This window comes from Engraulis encrasicolus, chromosome 6 (genome assembly GCF_034702125.1).
Source record: "Engraulis encrasicolus isolate BLACKSEA-1 chromosome 6, IST_EnEncr_1.0, whole genome shotgun sequence".
NCBI lineage: Eukaryota > Metazoa > Chordata > Actinopteri > Clupeiformes > Engraulidae > Engraulis > Engraulis encrasicolus.
Genome location: NC_085862.1, coordinates 30,533,412 through 30,552,524, shown reverse-complemented (window position 1 = coordinate 30,552,524; position 19,113 = coordinate 30,533,412). Strand labels below are relative to the sequence as shown.

The 19,113-nt window shown below is 42.9% G+C and overlaps 1 protein-coding gene across 1 annotated transcript; it reads left to right on the top strand.

Moving 5' to 3' along the window:
* The first annotated feature begins 221 nt into the window (after window positions 1-221).
* Window positions 222-14,967, top strand: uhmk1 (U2AF homology motif (UHM) kinase 1). Its single transcript, XM_063201227.1, has 8 exons — window positions 222-1,042; window positions 1,999-2,291; window positions 3,396-3,587; window positions 5,870-5,964; window positions 6,205-6,281; window positions 12,461-12,559; window positions 12,876-12,964; window positions 13,428-14,967. The coding sequence occupies exons 1-8, from the start codon at window positions 736-738 to the stop codon at window positions 13,572-13,574; spliced, it is 1,299 nt and encodes a 432-aa protein (XP_063057297.1). The 5' UTR covers window positions 222-735; the 3' UTR covers window positions 13,575-14,967.
* The last annotated feature ends 4,146 nt before the right edge of the window (window positions 14,968-19,113 follow it).

Genomic DNA, 19,113 nt, shown 5'->3' with positions numbered 1-19,113 from the left:
ACAAATGATGGTCCGAACAACTCGAATGCTTATTATTCGCATCATGCAACAGGCAAAAAATAATTATATGTTGTTGTACTTCTTATTACAACTATTATTAATTTCAGAAAAGCTAGAAGCTAGATACGTTTTTATTTTTTTTCAACGAAACATTAAAATGAGCCAATAAGTCCCGGAACTAGTCATAATTTCACCCTAAGCCATTTCCGGTAAAATGGCGGGCTAAACAAATGCTAAAAGCACTCGATGTCAAATCGAGTAGTTTTAGAGGAGTGTTATTTATTACAAAACACAATGACAGGAGACACACTGTCATTGTTCAACAACGACAATCCTCGGGGATTGAACAAATCGCTTTTAATTCCAATATGCATTATAGATTGAGGTTGATTTCCCCAGCCTACTAAAATTAGACTGTGCACAGGCTAACCGAGCTAGCTAGCTAGATTGTGAATCTGAGCTCATAGTTGTCTTTTTTTAGAATCGTAAAGTTACGGTGACAGCAGAATAACAGCACGAGATGGTCTGTGTAAACTGACAATGGGTACAAAGTGGCATGTATGGCCGTCATTTGGGAATCCAGTTTGTAACAGCTTTGAAGTTATCGGTCGCTGACTGGATTTGGTGGTCATTAACTTTAAGTACTGGCGACAACCTTAGCCAGCTAGCAGGTGTACACGTCTCGTTTGTGTCTCTTTTCCATTGTAGTAAATCAGGTAAATACAAACTGACTTGATGGCTAGCAGTTCTGAGTCGGGTGGAAAATTACCCTCTGACGTTAGTTCAGTAGCAGCGATGCTCGCCCCCTCAGCAGCGACCGTGGAGCAGGCGGTGACCCCGGTGCTGTTCGAGATATTTGGAGAGATGTGGAATGTACAGGCTCGCCTTGGCCAGGGGGTCTCGGCCTCTGTTTACCGTGTGAGTTCGGGCCGCTCCAGCACAGCTGCCGTCAAGGAGTTCCAGGCAGACGCACAAGGCGGTGATTACGGGTACCACAAAGAAAGATCCGTGCTTGAAGATATTCAGGGACATAAAAACATAGGTATGTGATCTCAGAAGAACATTGGCTTGCCATTACCCTTCTCCTCTCAATACATGAAACATCAATCATATTGCAACGGGTTGCAGGAATCATCTATTAGAATAAACCAGTTGTTTAGAGTTTTGTGGACAATCCAGAGAATTATGTTTTACAAGACACATCTCCACACCAGTGTTCCACCCTCGTCTTCGAAAATAATTTCCAGCTGCTTATATCTTTTTTGACTATTGTGAGTGAATTAAAATTGTTGTGTGGAAATCGTTGTTTCTTAACTCATTATTTGACAATATACGTGGAGGACAACAGGCTTCTTGCATTTAAAATATTTATTTTTGCCATTCAAAAGATTAGACTTCTTCCCTGCTTGGTTGCTCCATTCCTGTATGGTCTATGGCAAAGCCTCTTTGGTCTATGGGGAGGAGTTTTTAATTAGGCACTGGCAGGTGGGGGCAATCAACAATCAATCAATAAGTCAGTCAGTCAACTCCTTCACCTGCAAACAATTATCTTTACACAAAGTATTGCAATGCTTGCTAAATAAAACTTTTGGTCTCTCGATTACACATTAACAGAGTTTAACAATTTAGCAATTTTGGCCTTCATAGTGGTGTGTATTTTAATGTTACACTTTCCACTTAGAGTCAGTATGCATGTTTTCCTACAAAGATGATTCCTGTGCATATTTTGATTTTTCAGAATACTTATGACACAGCCTATGTATACCCAGAAATGTGCTATTACAACCTGACAAAAAAGCAGGCAACATTAGCAAATTTGAACATTGAACCATTGTCATGGTTGGATTTTATACAATAAGCTCATTCAGCATTTTGTGTTTTACCCATACACATGTGCATATAATCATTATTAATCATAAAAATTAGCAAATTTCAACATTGACCCACTGTCATAGTTGAATTCTGTAACCCCCATTCTCCTGCTCTTGTGTTCTGCAGTGACACTGTACGGGGTGTTCACCAATCACAGCTCGGTGGGCGTGGCCACGCGCTGCCTGCTCCTGGAGCTGCTGGACGTCAGTGTGTCGGAGCTGCTGGTGCGGGCGTCCAACCAGGGCCACTCCATGTGGCTGATCCAGCACTGCGCCCGCGACGTGCTGGAGGCCCTGGCCTTCCTGCACCGCGAGGGCTACGTGCACGCCGACCTCAAGCCCCGCAACGTGCTCTGGAGCGCCGAGGATGAGTGCTTCAAGCTCATCGACTTTGGCCTCAGCTACAAGGATGGGCATCAGGTGAGATGGGGGTTTGACACTAGCAGCTGTGGAACTTTGGAATATAAGAGGTGCATTCCAATATGCAGACTCCTGTCCTCCTCTTGTGCTTACGACCTTGCGCTTCGCTGACTTCCCGCTTCCGTGGAGAAAATGATAAAGCTTCCCCGCTGTCAGCCTAGCCATAACAACTCTTTGGAGGCTGTTCTTCATTCACCCTCCCGATTGCAAATGAGAATATCACATTAGAATTGTGTTTTTGCAAGATATTGGATTAATTTTCTGTCGTCAGTGACATCATCATGAGGTCACAAGCAGGCAAGGGAGGATGGGAGTCCACATATTGGAATCCACCCAAGTTGCTTCACAGGATTGATGATGAAGACGGAACTAGAGCAACTTTTAGGGGTGGTGCAGATGAAGGGAAACTTTCAAGGATTCTCTTGTTAGAGTAAGATACATCGATCCCGTACTTTTCCTGGATCCCTGTGACGTCACCTGAATGTCCCTTTGGGAGACCTTTGGTTAGGAGACCTTTGGAGACTTTAGGTTGAGAATATTATGGAGTTTCCTTTGCACTGTAGATGGCGGTAGCAGACATCTTTTGCAAACCGTCACCAAATGACACAGAAAGAGAAGAAGATGGAGGGGACAACTCCCCCTTAGGAGACCGAACTTGAGCACACTTGGAGTATCTTACTCTATTAGACGATGCTTTGGCTCTATGTAGCTTGCATTACAGCTGTTGTTAAAAAAGACATTTTCAGATTGTTTCATTTAAGATTTTGTCCTCATCAGTGACTTGTACCGTTGCAAAACATCACAATGTAGACTGCACCTACTGTAGGGCACTGACTCGTCAAGGTGTTGCAGCAGTTCTGTGTCGCCAGTCTACTTATTGATCATGATTATCTGTCTCCGCTTGTGACAGTTGGAATTCTCCACAAGAATTGTACATCTGTCCCAGGCACTAACTAAAAACGTTTAACATTATGCAGTATTTCAGTCCCACTGGATGGCAATTTGCTGGTTATGTTAAAAAAACAATTGCTGACTTGGGGCTTTGTAGAAGTGCCTTTGCCTCCATCTCATTCTGAGCTTTGCTCCCATCTTACCACCACACAGGATGTGAAGTACGTCCAGACGGATGGCTACCGGGCCCCTGAGGCAGAGCTGCAGAACTCCCTAGCCCAGGCGGGCATGGAGGGGGACAGTGGGTGCACGGCCGCCATCGACCTGTGGAGCCTGGGCATCCTCCTGCTGGAGCTCTACTCCGGCATCAAGCTGAAGGAGACCGTACGCACTCAGGAATGGAAGGTCAGGAGGAGACTTTGAAGACATTGCTCAGAACACTCACAGTAGCTCAACACTTTCTTGATATTATCATGGGGGTGCTGCTGACATTTCAATCAAACTGCTTGACAATGTACCGAAAGTAAAGTGATATTTATTTTTGTAAATTAATAGGAAGAAAGTTTTGATTAGTTTGTACGGTATGTTAAATGGGAAAAAAAAGTGTCTGCATGAGCACATACGTAGTCATCTGTATGAAAAACAGAATCACATTCTAATGTTATTGTCGCTTAACTCATTGGCTGCCAGCCATTTTCATAAAAGAGTACCTCGGAGTGCCAGCCATTTTTCAGCATTTTGGGTGTTTTTTGGAGGCTCACAGAAAATTGAGTTCTGTGTCTATGTCAACACCATACCTATCAAAACACAGATTAGACGCTCATCTGTCATCAGAAAAAAACGGTGTCTCTCTACCCCTTTCCGTTCTTTCATAATCATCTGTTGAAATTAAGTGGAATTCGCCAAAATGCTGCTTTCTAGCCAAAAAGCTGAGAAAACGCCATTTGAAGTAGAACTATAACTGCAAACGTTTTTGCCCGTAATGGCATCGTCCTAACAACTCCAAACCTATCAGCTGCTATTACACAGTCTTCTGTCATCTGTAGCCTGAACAAAAAGATCATTTGTATGACCTTTTCAACCTAATATACTGAAATATAACGGGGGGACTCGAAAACAAGGGTGTTTTGGTTTAGTTGCTGGCGCGCAGCATGGATCATGACAGCAGTTGCCCCTAACTCCGGTAACTCCCTACCTCTCCCTCTCCCTCTCCCTCTCCCTCTCTCTCTCCCCTCGTTGGAGAACGAATCACAGCTGGTTTATTTCCTCCAGAAATAGTACCGTGTTGTGTCTTGTGGGGAGGGAGGCAGGTAGGCAGGCAGCACCGCTTAGCGTAGCTTACTGCAGCTTCTTTGGCAGAGCGGACAATTTGCAGATTGATGATTACTGTCATCATGGTTCTGCTATAGTGATCTTGTCATATATTGTTCAATGAATTTTCTTTTGATAAAGTACTGATCACACATCCAACATTTCACAAGCCGATTGGAGTGGTGAATGCTAGCTGGTCTGAGGCTAAGTGCAATGCTTTCTAATGTGAGCTGAATGCATCTGACCAGACACAAAGGCTACTCTGTTCCAAGAATCTGCAACCCCCCTGTCTTTTTTGATGATACAGTAAGCTGATCATACTATACAGATCCATAAAAATAACTGTGGATTGAGTTAAAAATAGTTGACTTACCAAGGCTCCTTTATTTAGGCTTAGTTGTAAGTTGTTAGCGATTTCGTGCTAGCTAGCTAGCTAGCGTAGCAAACTTTATACCCAAGTTACCTCAGTTGGGACACATCACCACTAGTCCCGTGCATTCTCCTGTTAGATGATATTTTGTAAGCAACATCCTGATGTTGTGTAGGCTGATCACATTATCCAAAATGAAAGGTTGTCACACAGATCATCTCATGGTGTATTTTGGGCAAGTTAGCTACAATGCCTCTAGCTAGATAGCAACAGGGGATTGTATTTTGGTCATGAGAGGAAGGTTTTTTTTGGCCAGGCTCTGACACTAAAATCAGTAGCCTACCTGTGTTAAAATCAGAGGGCAAGAAAGTAGACTACTGTCACAGGTGCTTTACTTTCAAAAATGATTTTGCTATGCTACTTTTGAGATTATATTATAATAGTAAAAAAGGGGTGTTTTTGTCTTGACATTTCATCTTGCTCTGAGCTAAAGCCCCGCCTTGACTGTTCCTAAGGACACTTCTGCCACCTACAGGAACAGTTAGAAAATGCCTTGAGGCTTGAAATTCATACAGAAGATAGGTCAGACCGTCCTCGAGGCCTGGCTGTAAAAAAACGCAATTGTCGGCGAACGACATCGAAGGTAGGGGGCGTCACTATTTGAAATGACGTCATTCGACGGCCAAGGCAGCCAATGAGTTAATTGGGAACATAATTATTAATTGGCTTGAAGTTATCGTCCTCCTGAAGCGGTAGTCTGGCATGAAGCTGAAGGAGAGACCATACGCACTCGGGAATGGAAGGATGATGATGTCATGATGATGATGATGATGATGGTGATGACAGATGATGTCATCTTCAAATGGCATGAAGATGGCATGAGAAATGTAGCTTTCATGACAAAGTGACAGGCTTATTCTTGTGTTAGATATCATCGTTTTAGACCAGATAAGTTCATCTTTTTGTAAGTGCCTCTAGTAATTCAACTCTACTTTGTCTTTTGTAGGAGAACAATGCTGCCATAGTGGATCATATCTTCACCAGTAACAGTCTGGTGTACCCAGCCATCCCAGTCTATCACCTCAGAGACCTTATCAAGAGGTATGTGCACGCTCTCACGGTTGTTCAGTGAATACAGCTGCACCATGATCTTGATAAGCCTTGATTTTAGTGATCCATAAGGAAATTAGATTCATGGGAGGGTGAGGTTAACTTGATCAGATGTTCTGTTCAGATACTCCTGTTGTTTGACATTGTTACTCAGCAGTACATGTATGTTAGTATGAGACTGTAATATTGTGTGTAGTGTGACAGTAGTGATGTGTTGTCTGTCTGTTTCAGCATGCTCCACACTGACCCCAAACTGCGAAGCACAGCCGAAGCTGCCCTCAGCAGCCCCTTCTTCAGCATTCCCTTTGGTACGTCTGACGCCCTGCACACAGTGGAACCCAACATGCAGCACCCAACATGGCACTGTTACAATGTAGCATGGTCCTATGTGATGTGGCACTGCTATGTCCTCCGCACGCCGGCTCTGATCATTTGGCTTGCACCCACACACTGGCCGTGCACAACTTTTTGCACCAAACATGGCACAGTAGCCTGTGTTTCCAACCAGGGCTCTAAATTAACTTTTTCCACCACCAGCCAATTTGGCTAGTAGACATTTTTTCTTACCAGCCAAACAGAAGGTCAACTAGCCATTTTTTTATCTCGCCAAAATAAACTAGGCTATGCGTTAGGCTTAAATCATGGTTATTTTATTCAACTATTTCCAAAACACATAAACACCATAGGCCTACTTAACATAATAAGCATATTATATACACTTTTTAATTATTTTTTTAACTTCTGCTTTATATTTACCTCTGAAAACAGTGAATCACATCACTCAAGCCACACAACAGACCTTTAACATAGCCTACAACCAAACACACAGCCAAACACTACAAAACCTCACATCTGTACACTCCAAGGAAGGAGAAGAGATGAGAGGAAAATAAGAGGAGAGAGGAGAAAAGGAGAGATCAACACACACACACACACACACACACACACACACACACACACACACACACACACACACACACACACACACACACACACACACACACACACACATGCAATAATGTATGTCTGTGTGTTTATGTAGCCTAAGTATATGCTGCTATAGACACCTTCATTTCCTCCAGGAGCTCTTCTCTACCATGCGCAACAAAATGACAAGAAGCACGCTATGTTTAACTATCACGGAAATGTTCGCGTCCTTTCCATAGCGTCGCCGTTGGCAGTTTTTTGGTTATTGATTTTTTTTTTCCACGTAGCCTACTTGCACGGTTATGCAAGGTCTGCTCTTCTTTATGATGGAGAAGTGGAGATGGAGATGGAGAAGTTGCGCCAGGACTTAAAGCGTTTCAGAAGACAACTGACAGCTACGCGCACACTACTCTGACAAATAGGCCTAATTATCATCCTCTGCCCTTGTCGCAATTTCTTTCCACAACCACTCCTTTTTAAAAACGCCACTACTATTACTGTTATTATTACTAGTAGGCCTATTCGCCAACACAGAATCTTGCTGTAACCACCACCACAAAACATACAAAACAGAAGTAGGCATAATCCACGTCATGTTATTAAAACTCTTCGGTCAGGTCCTCGCAGCTTAAAAAGGCAGCCTGTTAGAGAAAGGTTCTGTGTCGGTGAGTGCTATTAGTAACATTAGGCCTAATAGTGACGTTAAAAGTGGTGGAGCGAAAGCGACAGAAGCAGAGGATGAGAGTTGCCTGTCAAAATAATGTGGGCGTAGCCGACAGTAGGCTGGTCGTCTGAAATGTTTTCTGTCGTGGCGCGCGCAACAGCAGCATTGAGGCAGTCGGTTCATATGCAAAATAGGGAGGCGGAGCACTCGGAGGGTCACAGGCAGCCTCAAAATGAATGGCAGTGAACGAGGAGCCCGCGTATTGAAGGATAAAACTCGCTGTTTTGAACTAATAATCGTCCGGGGAAACTTCCTTCAAAGTTCCTGCCTTGTGAATTCAGGGAAATGACAAAAAAGTGGGACAAGCATACGTACAGCCAGATGACCACGAGCACTTGTAGAATCCACAGTCCCCCCCTATCAGCTCAGTGTGACAGCTGTCAAGACGCTCTCGGAGAAGTTCTATTACGAGAGGTTCCACTCGCCAGGTACTGCACTGTAGGGGCGCCAATGGAGGACTACAGACTACATTCAGAATGAATGGGCTGCGCTCCCGTCTCGACAGCGCCCCTAACTGCAGGCATGGGTTAAATAGCGAGAAGTAGAGTTCTCAACGGGCCTGAAAATGTCAACCCGACCCTACCCGGCCCGTGGCTTTTAAAGCCCGAGCCCGATGTTACCCGACACATCACTGGAATTATCTAACCGAACCCGGCCCGAGGCCCGAAGTCGGGGGTCGAGTTTCCCCACGTTATCCTATGGAGAATGACGGGTTGTGGTGGGTCTTTAAGGGCACTTATGTGCAGTAAATGAGTGAAAAGATATTTTCCACAATAGAAACATAATATAAAATGGGGAAACTTACGTTCTTGCTATTTAAGCAGAATCATCCACAGCGCGATTTCAATAACCGTGCATGCTTCACGGCAACAACAATCTATCCACCTTTTGTTTTGACTTCTAAATGTAGGCTTACTACATTTCCATCCCGAGTGTCTGATTAAATGTAGGCTACGTGAAGTTGCCCCTCCCTCCTTGTTTGTTCATATGCGCGGATGAGATGGAAAGCCTGGCTGTGCCAAACATTGTTTAAAAGTTTCATCAAATTTTGGTCGGCACACAAGGTTTTGGACTAGTTTTGCCTACTAATTTCTAGTGGCACCTGGGCTAGGTTGATGCATGGATAAGCCATGTAGCAAAAAAGACAGCCTAGGTGAGAGAATGAGATCTTCCTCGGCTGGCGAGCGCTCCCATGTGTGTGCGCGCCTTTCCTTCCCGACAGTTGCTTACAAGTCGAAAACAGCACGAAAACAGCAAAGACAATGTGATATTTCATTCAAACAGGGCCTACACGCTCCAAATAAAACATTGGCTGGGGGGATTTTCAACCAGACCGAAGCGCGAGCAGACAGTCAGTGTGAAAAGTCAAGTCTACCGAAAAATCGCCGTCTTCGCTGCCGCTCGCTTACCATCGGTGCACGAGCCATTTAAATAGTGAAGTGGCATATCGCAACAGCACATGCGGATTAGCCAAATTATATGCAACAAAGTCGCCAACAAAGCGTGGATTTAATGTTTAATACGCATATGCCAACGTTGTGTGAATACGGGGAAAGGATAGCCTAATTGGAAAGCCACTGTCCTTTCCATAGAAGACCGCTTCGGCTTCGTTTCACCTCATAAGCATAATTTCCATGCACTGCATTTGCTGAGACTACTAAGCATAAAGTTAGCGATCAAACTAAAAATATTGGTTGTTGTCATTACAGTATTAAATAGGCTACTATGGCTGTTGTTTAAAATAGCCATTGGATTGCCAACCGTCCCTTGTATTAAGAAACAAAAGTATGGTTCCATGAGCTGACATGGGACTCAATATCGTTAAAATTGCATCTAAGATTTTTTTTTCCCGTTTTTATTCGTTTGCGTAATTGTAGCCAGTGTAGTTTTTCTGTGCGTTCAGGGACCTCTGTCCAACTCATCATCGCTGTGATGTCATGTTTGTTTTGCATTCTGGTACCTTGTGATTTACAAATTAAGCACTGCGCGCAACGTTGCATGCAGCAGCCTGCCAGACCTTCGTTACGCAGGCCTACATATATTTAGATAGATAGGCCTAGCTTTACTGACCCATCAAGGGGAAATTCGCCATGATTCACGGTAAACAGCAGAACTGATTTTTTTTTTTTTTCACTGGGCGGAAAAGATTGAGCCCGCGGACCGAACCGACCCGAGCCATATGCTTATATTTTCGACCCGAACCCAAGGGGCCCGTCGGGTTTGTCGGGCTGACCCGACCCGTTGAGAACTCTGGCGAGAAGGCTGTAAATAGTGTACCCTCCGAATGCTCCGCTCGCTGGGTGCGTTCTGACAGCTGTCAAACTGAGCTGATAGGGGGGGACTGTGGATTCTACAAGTGCTCGTGGTCATCTGGATGTACGTATGATTATCCCACTTTTTTGTCATTCCCCTGAATTCAAGAGGCAGGCATGTGAACTTCGAAGGAAGTTTTCCCGGACGATTATTAGTTAAAAACAGCGAGTTTTATCCTTCAATACGCTGGCTCCTCGTTCACTGCCATTCATTTTGAGGCTGCCTGTGACCCTCCGAGTGCTCCGCCTCCCTATTTTGCATGTGAACCGACTGCCTCAATGGAGTAGCCGCTGCCAGAGCTGCTTCGGAAAGCTCACGGTGGGAGGCTACGTCATGACGGTAGTGTTTATGGGTAATGTAGGAAATCTCGCCGTATCGTTGTCATTCAAGCAGCGGTTTACCGTTCATAGTTTACTGTACGGCGCTACTAGCCAAATTGGCGGGTAGGTAATTTTTTCTACTAGCCAAAATTAATTCTCACCCGTGTTTGGCGTGTTGGCGTGTGTTAATTTAGAGCCCTGTTTCCAACTATGGATTTTAACGAGCAAGTCCAACAAAAAAGACTTGTATCGTGATCAAAAGCTGGTGGTGGCAGTCTCACCCCGGTGTGCAGGGTTGTACTGAAAACAATGGAATCTAATGTTTACAGAGCAATGCTTCTCACTTTGTCGGAGGCGTTGCACAGAAGGCTTAAATCTGGCAGACTTTGCAACTGAAAACTTCAACTATTTTTCATTAAAATTGACTCAAAACATCTGTAGAGACATAAATCAAAGAATTGCTATCGACTGAATATTTCATATTTGTATTTATCTGTCTAGACTTTCACAAATCCATACATTATCTAAATGACAAAAAGCTTTGTCAGAGTGATGGCTAGTTTGAAGTCTTTTGTATCCTTCAATGACAGCATCCCATCAATGACACATGGTCTCCATCCATTATTTGTATTAACCCAATTGTGGAAACACAAATCCAGCTCCAGACCGGATACTGTTTTCACTGTAGGTCATTATGACAGTTTAAAGCCCTATTCGGGCGGGATTAGTTTTATATATGTCTGACCATAATCTGACTTTATCTCAGAATATCGGTAATAGAAAAGGCAGATTCGGACAGGATTCTCCCAGTAAAAGAATAGAAAGAGGGAGTGGTAAATCTTCACTCAGCATTGTGACGGTCTTGTTGTCCAGCCTGATCTCCAAAAATTCCGTGCTCCTAGACACGGATGTTAAGGACACGAAATCCGTGTCCAGGAGCACGGATTTTTCCAAAATTCTGTGCTCCTGGACACGGAATTGTTTTCCGTGCTCCTGGACACGGAATTGTTGTCCGTGATGGGCACACGGAAGTGCTTTCTATAGGATATTACCACAGCACTGTTAACTCTATCATTAGAAAATACATACCAAATGCTAATCCTAAACAAAATAATGCTATAGCAATTTAAGTTGTGCCCTGACCAAAACATTCCCTAACCTTAACCTGTCATTACAGACATGTTTTTGAGAAATACCTTTTCCAGTTGGTTGCAAGGCTATCAAACTCATATAATGAATGCAAGAAAACTAGCTGTGCCCAGACCAAAACAATTTCTAACCCTAACCTGTCAGTAAGAAATGTTTTTTTTTTTTAGTCAAATATTTGAAATTAGAAAAATCTTGAGAAAACACAAGACTGTGGAAACATAGAGCTGTGGGAGTATAGAGAGCAATTCTGTGTGTTCATCACAGAAAATAATTCCGTGTCCAGGAGCACGGAATTATGGCAAAATCCGTGCTCCTGGACACGGATTTTGTGTCCTTAACATCCGTGTCGAGGAGCACGGATTTTTTGGAGATCATGTTGTGTTGTCACGTGTTTGCCATCTCCGCAATATGTTATTGATTTTTGTTCATATTATTACAAATCCTTGGAGGCATTTGGTCCCGTTGAAGATTATTAATAATTTCCTGCTGGTTTGCTAAACCATCAGAATCCATTCTAATGAGTCTGTGTGCATCTAGCTTCATGATTTTGAAAGTGAAAACAATTTGGAACAACTCCCTAAAATAAAACTGAATGCTTACTTCAAGATTGTAATGTTTGCAAGCCTGGAGAGCTTGGATATGGTATGCGTTTCATGCACTTCACATCTTTACATTGGGTCGCATTCACACAGGATTTGTATTACCATGGGTAATTTCTCCGTACCGTTTCACAGGAGGCAAAACTGTCGGCAAAGTTTACTGACATCCGCCGCTATCTTTCTTTACTGACATGGCGCATTCGGACGGGACTAAATCTCTCAGTTATTATTACTTTACCCCAGGTCCCCCCATGGAACTATTCCCGTCCAAATAGGGCTTAAGCGAGGCATTTGATCCCGTTGAACAATTTTAGTAATTGCCTGCTGGGTTACTAAACCATCAGAATCCATTCTAATGCGTCTGAATGCATGTCGTTGCATCTGAGGAATGCACTTGACCTTTCCTCTTGATTTAGTCTTGCGTTGTAGTGTAATGTTCCAGTTCTCTCTCACAGCTCCTCACATAGAAGATCTGGTGATGCTGCCCACTCCTGTTCTGAGACTTCTCAATGTGATCGATGACAGCCATCTGTACAACGACGACGAGTATGAAGGTGAGGCAATGTTTTCTATATGACCGAAATTCAACGTGACACAACTTGACATTGAACACCACAAATCGTAAAAGATGTCACATGTTGTCAATGAAGCGATCATTCATCAGTCATTGATGATATGAATGACAGTCATGTACAAATGATTTGTCCAAACACTTGGTGGTGCAACATGTCTCATGATTTACATTTTGAGAATATTTCTATATTTAGTCTTGAATGACAAAGACTTGGATCAGGGTGGATGGTGGATCAGGTAGGGTAATTGATTGTTTTTTTCTTGACACGCATGTTTATTCTTTTTTTCCCTAACAAGACATCATTGAAGACATGAAAGAGGAATGTCAGAAGTATGGCTCTGTTGTTTCGCTGTTGATACCGAAGGAAAACCCAGGCAAAGGCCAGGTGCGACAGACAGACCCATCACAGAGACTTTGGTTACACTTTACGTGGCGTGTTGCTGCATAACACATTCATAGCAGCTATTATACACTTTGCATGAAGGATTCATGACTGTATCGTGAGACATTCATACCAAACGTTTAATAGACATGGAAGACAAAAGGACATCAACTTGTAAAAATCAGTAATCAGTGAGGGTTCAGAAACCCCCCCACAAAATACTAGTTTGTTTAACTTTAAGTTATTGTCCTTCTGTCTGCTAGGAATCTAGGATTATGGATCATGGATCATGAAACAATCATGAATGCTTCATGCAGACTTAATAACAGCTGCTATGAATGTGTTATGCAGGATCATGTCAAGGAAAGTGTTACCCACACTTTGTACATACTCCAGCAACTAATTCATGTTAGTCAGATGAGTCGGGGTAATAAAAAGCTCTGTTTCTCTTCCTCATATTTTCTAGGTTTTTGTGGAATATGCAAATGCTGGAGACTCCAAAGAAGCTCAGAGGCTGCTGACGGGAAGAACGTTTGACGGCAAGTTTGTGGTGGCCACGTTCTACCCCCTGAGTGCCTACAAGAGGGGCTATCTGTACCAGACGGTGCAGTAAGGCCGTAAGGACCAGACCCAGCGTCATGTCTCCCCTAGCAAAACCATAACACTCTCAACTATGGCCCGGCCGTTAGAGCACAGTCCAGTCCCATCCTAATATCACCTACTATAGGCTGGGCCCCACGTTCTCCCCCAATGCTGCTTTAGAAGCCTTTCCTACGGGGGAGTGACACACGTGTGCTGTTTAACAATGTGAATATACTATGTAGACGAAGTGGCTTATTATATAACTATCATATGTGTAGCAACCATGGATCTGTGGTTCTCAAAATTGCATTATCACTATTAACATAGATGTGGTGTTATATACATCATGGTTTACAAATCCTACCAAGAGCAAGAGATACAAAGACATTGACTCACATTTTGTGTGTAGCGATATTTGATATTTTTGTTGTGAGTGTACAAGACTATGCATACTGAGAGTAATAGCTTGCTTGGGCAGCTTTGTTTTCGTTAAAACCACTTCAATTTTCTAGTCTTTACACTGGACGGCCCTCAAATGTGTGTTTTAGGGTACTGCATGGCTCACTTACCACCACTCCGTTTTGACTGAGGTAAGTGGACCATGGGGCCTGCATTGCACTCTTTCTCCAGTGGCATTGCCTTCTTTGCCTGTGTGACCATTACATGAAAACATGATGTATGATGTGGAAGAGGCAATGGATAAAACCCAATTGAAGCCACTGTATTATTGTCCCCAGAACCAGGAGCACAAGCACTGATGAGTCACAATCTGGTGCGGAGGACAGGAAGATTAGTTGCAGCCATTTATTATTTTCGGTAGATGAAAATCTTGATTTCTGAATGAAGAGAAATCCATCGTTATACTAGATGTCCAAAGCAAAATGCAAGCCAGCAAGCTTCTTAATGCTGTGAAAACACAAGTTCTTCTTTATAAAAGGAGAAATAAAAATGTTTCCAAAGGTACCATTCCAAAAGTCCAAAGGAATACCCCCTCCCCCACTAAGTGCTTTCTGTTACCAACACAAACTACTCCATATTTGTTACTTTGGAATACATACTTGGTCCATGTATGTATTTTATTTGATTGATTTATTTGATTTGCCCATTTTATTTATTTCAGTGTTTCCAGCCATCATTTCCTTATTTATCAGATTCATTTCTTTCTGCGTTTTTCTTTTTTCAAGACTATGTGAAATGTTACCTTAGTGTTTAGAAATCCTGAGAATCCCTAAAAAGATTTGCATTTATGTTGAAATATGTTGCATAATTCTGAAACAAGTAATCTGTGATGAATGCAAGTATATATCATATATCTTTTTCAAACTTTGTTTTCAGGTATGTTATCTCAGACATGTCCCAATGCTGAAAGCTTAAAAAATAAGGGCTTGGAATAGTTTTGCATTTGGATAAAGGCCAAAAACATATTGTTTTGTTGCGTGGTACCTAATAACTGATCTTCCTCTGCATAACTACTTCTCATGGTATGACATTTTCAGGGTCATGGATTTTTGTCATTTTATTGAAATGTTGAAGACCGCATGATGGGCATTGACTGAGCCTGCGTGGCACTATTGACTATTCTGTCCTAGACTGACGCAGAGCCCTCCCTTGAAACGGCCATTAAGCACAAGCATGGACGTTTTTAGCATGTTTTTACAAATGTGGCATGGACTGGAATTGACGTCAGTCTTTGCAGACCACTGAAATGTCAGTTACCGGAAGGGAGAGGCACGCTTGCAGCATGTGGCACGTGTTGATTTTGATGGCTTGAAGTGAAACTAGCCTTGTGATGTGAATAAAAAAGCATAGCAGCCTTAGAGCTGTGTGGTATGACTTAGGTAATCATAACTCAGTAATGGCATAACTCAAGCTCTGCTCTGCTCTGACTGATACGCAAGCTCTAAAGTGAGAGTTGCCTATTAGCCCTTTCTTTAGTGCGTTTTGTGTTGTTAGGTTGGTGTGCTTGTAGAATTCAAAGGTAGTGGATTTCAGCTTATACAATCAGTGGCTGATCACACTGAGGACAATGTTTATTAAATCGAATCAACTTGTTTGCTGGAGAAGCTATTGATCAAAGAACGTCTTTGCAAGCAGATATTATTTAGCACTTGTTGTGTAAGGGTCTACAGTTTTGTCGTTTTGCCGTTTTCATCTGAAAATTTTGACTTATCCCAGCAGTGTTAATTTTGTCGACTAGACTAAGACTAAATATATTAGTCGACTAACCTTTTGAGAGTTTAATCGACTAAATTCTGACTAACAAAAATGATCTGTGAAAGACTAAAACGAGACTAAAATGTTGAGGACTTTAAGTCGACTAAATAATGACTAAACAAAAATGATTTGTGAAAGACTAAAAGTGACTAAGACTAAGAACTAACTTTTAGTCGACTAAATTCTGACTAACAAAATGATTTGTGAAAGACTAAAAACGACTAAGACGTAGACTTTTTTGGGGGGCTCAGACATAAATTGGTACAACCACAACTAAGACCTATACATTAATTGTTAATTGGTAATTAACCTTTAAAGGGACACTATGGGATTTAAAAAATGATTAATTACAGCTGAATCCATCCACCGATTTTACTTTTAGCAGACTGACCCTAACGAATGTTGGGGGAGAAGCTTCTCTAACAAAACAAAAATTCGAATTTTTACGAACTTTACGAATACGTAGCACCAGCGACATATTCACATTTGTATGCATTATTGACTGCTTTACCAGAATGCCAATAACCAAGTCTCAGTGCATTACTAAAGGCCTTGTGTTTTATTCTATTGTGACTTAAACTAAAGACTAAAATGTTTAGACTAAAACTAGACGAAAATGTTGAGGACTTTTAGTCGACTAAATAATGACTAAACAAAAAATATTTGTGAAAGACTAAAACTAGACAAAAATGTTGAGGAATTTTAGTCGACTAAATAATAACTAAACAAAAATGATTTTTGAAAGACTAAAAGCGACGAAGACTAAGAATGGACTTTGACACAAGACTAAGACTAAGACTAAATAAAAAAATGGATGACAAAATTAACACTGTATCCCAGGGTGCGTTAACATGTAGCGCTACCAGTTTGCATCAGCGCACTGGTTGAGACACTACTACACCATTTCCAGGTGCAGCACAGGGTTACCTGGGTCTAGTATTAAGCATTAGCTGTGTTTTATTGTCTTCAGTATATATGAACAATATTTGAAAGAGACTATGTAATCAAACAGTGTTTTGCGTGTGATTCTGATTTGCAGTGCTGTCTTTACCTCCGACAATGAGTGTGACTTTTTGAGTGGATGTAAGATTTGATGACTAATCAACTGATTTTCCTTTCATTTGTTTTCTCATGAACTAATGGGACACTTTCTAACAGTACACATAGCCCTTCGATCAGAGAAGTTCATTTATCATGAAAGATTTTAGTGCTTTAAGATATTGTTGAATAAAACTGCCTGAAACTGTTTCTGAAGGCATGTGAAGCTGACAATAATTGGAATTTTGATTCCCTGTGAGTGAAAAACCAATGAGGAAAAAGGAAAAAAAAGAAATAGCTGTGTTATCACCCCCACACTTTTCTGCCTTAAAAGTCCCTGTCAGATTTGGCAGAAGCATCAAAGCACCACACATAAAAGTCATGTAAAGTCTATTCTGTTAGAGTGAACTTCTAGCTCTGTACTTCCTGCTCTTTTGATCTAGCCGAGATGATGAACTGTCACTACGGAGTAACAATCAGGGATTTTTAGTTGTGTTTTGTTTACCTCAGTTCATTCTTTTACTGCACTGACTCCTGCTGAGGTACTAGCAAAGACATTTGAAGAGAGGGGGAGGATAGAGTGAGGTGGAGAGGGAGAGGGAGAGGATGGAGTGAGGTGGAGAGGGAGAGGGTGTGGAGCTGTATGTGAGCACCCTTTGGAGGTAAAATGTCTGACTCTTCTTAGGAACTAGCAAGACCTTTGAAGAGAGGATGGAGTGAGGTGGAGAGGGAGAGGGCGTGGAGGTGTATGTGAGCACCTTTTGGAGGCAAAATGTCTGGGCTCATTATCATTAACTAGTTTCCTTGTTCCGACGTGCACTTTCATCAGGAACAAGCGATGCAAAAAGCCCCCTTGGCGTGAACCAGGAAGTGCCAAGGGCAGGGCAAAGTGTACGCTGCTTAACATACCCACGAGGCCTTGCAGTTTGCACAGAAGTAGTAGAACTAGTTTTTTAAAAACATCCTGCTCTGCTCTGCTATGCAGAGAGGCAGATCAAGTTCTCCCAAAGCTGTCCGCCTCACAATGCAGTGCATACAATCCGACTGGACAGGTGTGCCCAGAGTGGCTACACTTTAAAAAGGAATGTGTGGTGGGAAAAAAAATTGACACAAAGCTTTTGATTTGCATTTTGAAGGGTGAGGGCAGCTATGAATGGCACCTATATTTGCAGAGGCGAAAAAGGAAAGTACTTGTATACACAAACTAGAGTTCAGCTGACACACCTTTGCCCTGGACAGACATGTATGCACGCCCTCTGTTGGTCAGAGTACGTAAGAGCATGTCCCTCGGTCAACCCGCCAGAGGGCTCCTTCTTCTGGGTCAAATCATCATGTGAGGTGGCTTGGAAATGGTATTCCAGAGCATGCTGCACATGCCAGGTTTACGAAACTGTGAATCTGAAAAAAAGACACTTCATCCCGCTTGGAAAAGTGACATACCCACCATATCCAGTGTCAGCTGCTATGTGGAATGGGCAATAATGACCATGTCGACACCTGTCGTTAAAAAAACGTATATTTTTGTAATGTTGCCTGCAGTCCTCCCATAGCAATACGCAAGTAGCTTCAGAGAGCATTTAAGATGGATTTACTTGCACCCCCTCTTGATTCCTCTTTGCGCTGACATCCCTCTGATATATTATTTAAGCTTTGCCTCAGGGCATCTGAGATTTGTATCTCCACTCATAGTTATTTCCTCAAAGTTGTAGAAGCACAAAACACAAATCGGGTTTTAGTGGTACACAGCACTGAGGCCCCAGCCATCTCAGTCCTACTGGGGAAGGGGAGAGACCAGGGCTTGGTTGACTGGCTGGCCTGGCGGTGAAGCATTCAGGTTTTTTTTTCTCTCTCGAAGTGCTACCTCTCTCCCTCTCTCCCTGACTCCCGCTCTCTCTTCCTGCCCTGGGCTGTGTTTCTTGGGCAGTGCTTAGCGGAATCTCCTTGATGATAAAACCCCACTGCCCTCTGTTCTGCTGCCAACATCTGAATTGGAGCACGTCCCGAAAAAACTAAACTGCCCCCCTGCTAACCTTCTTCAGATCCAGCCCTCAGGCTGTTGGCTCGCCTCACGCCAGTCAGACTGCGCTAAGCTTCCTCTCCACCGCCACAGCGTCACAGTGTGGTGGTGTTGTTTGTGGCTAGCTATGCTGCAGTGCAGTCCAGCAGAGTTGCTGGAGTCAGGGCCACTGACAGCTTTTGCTGGGCCCAGGACAAAGTAATCTGAAAGGGCCCCCTATCCAATACATACAATGTAATATGGGACCCCAGTTCTGGGCCCCCTCTGTCCCTGGGCCCGGGACAACTGTCCCCTTTGTCCC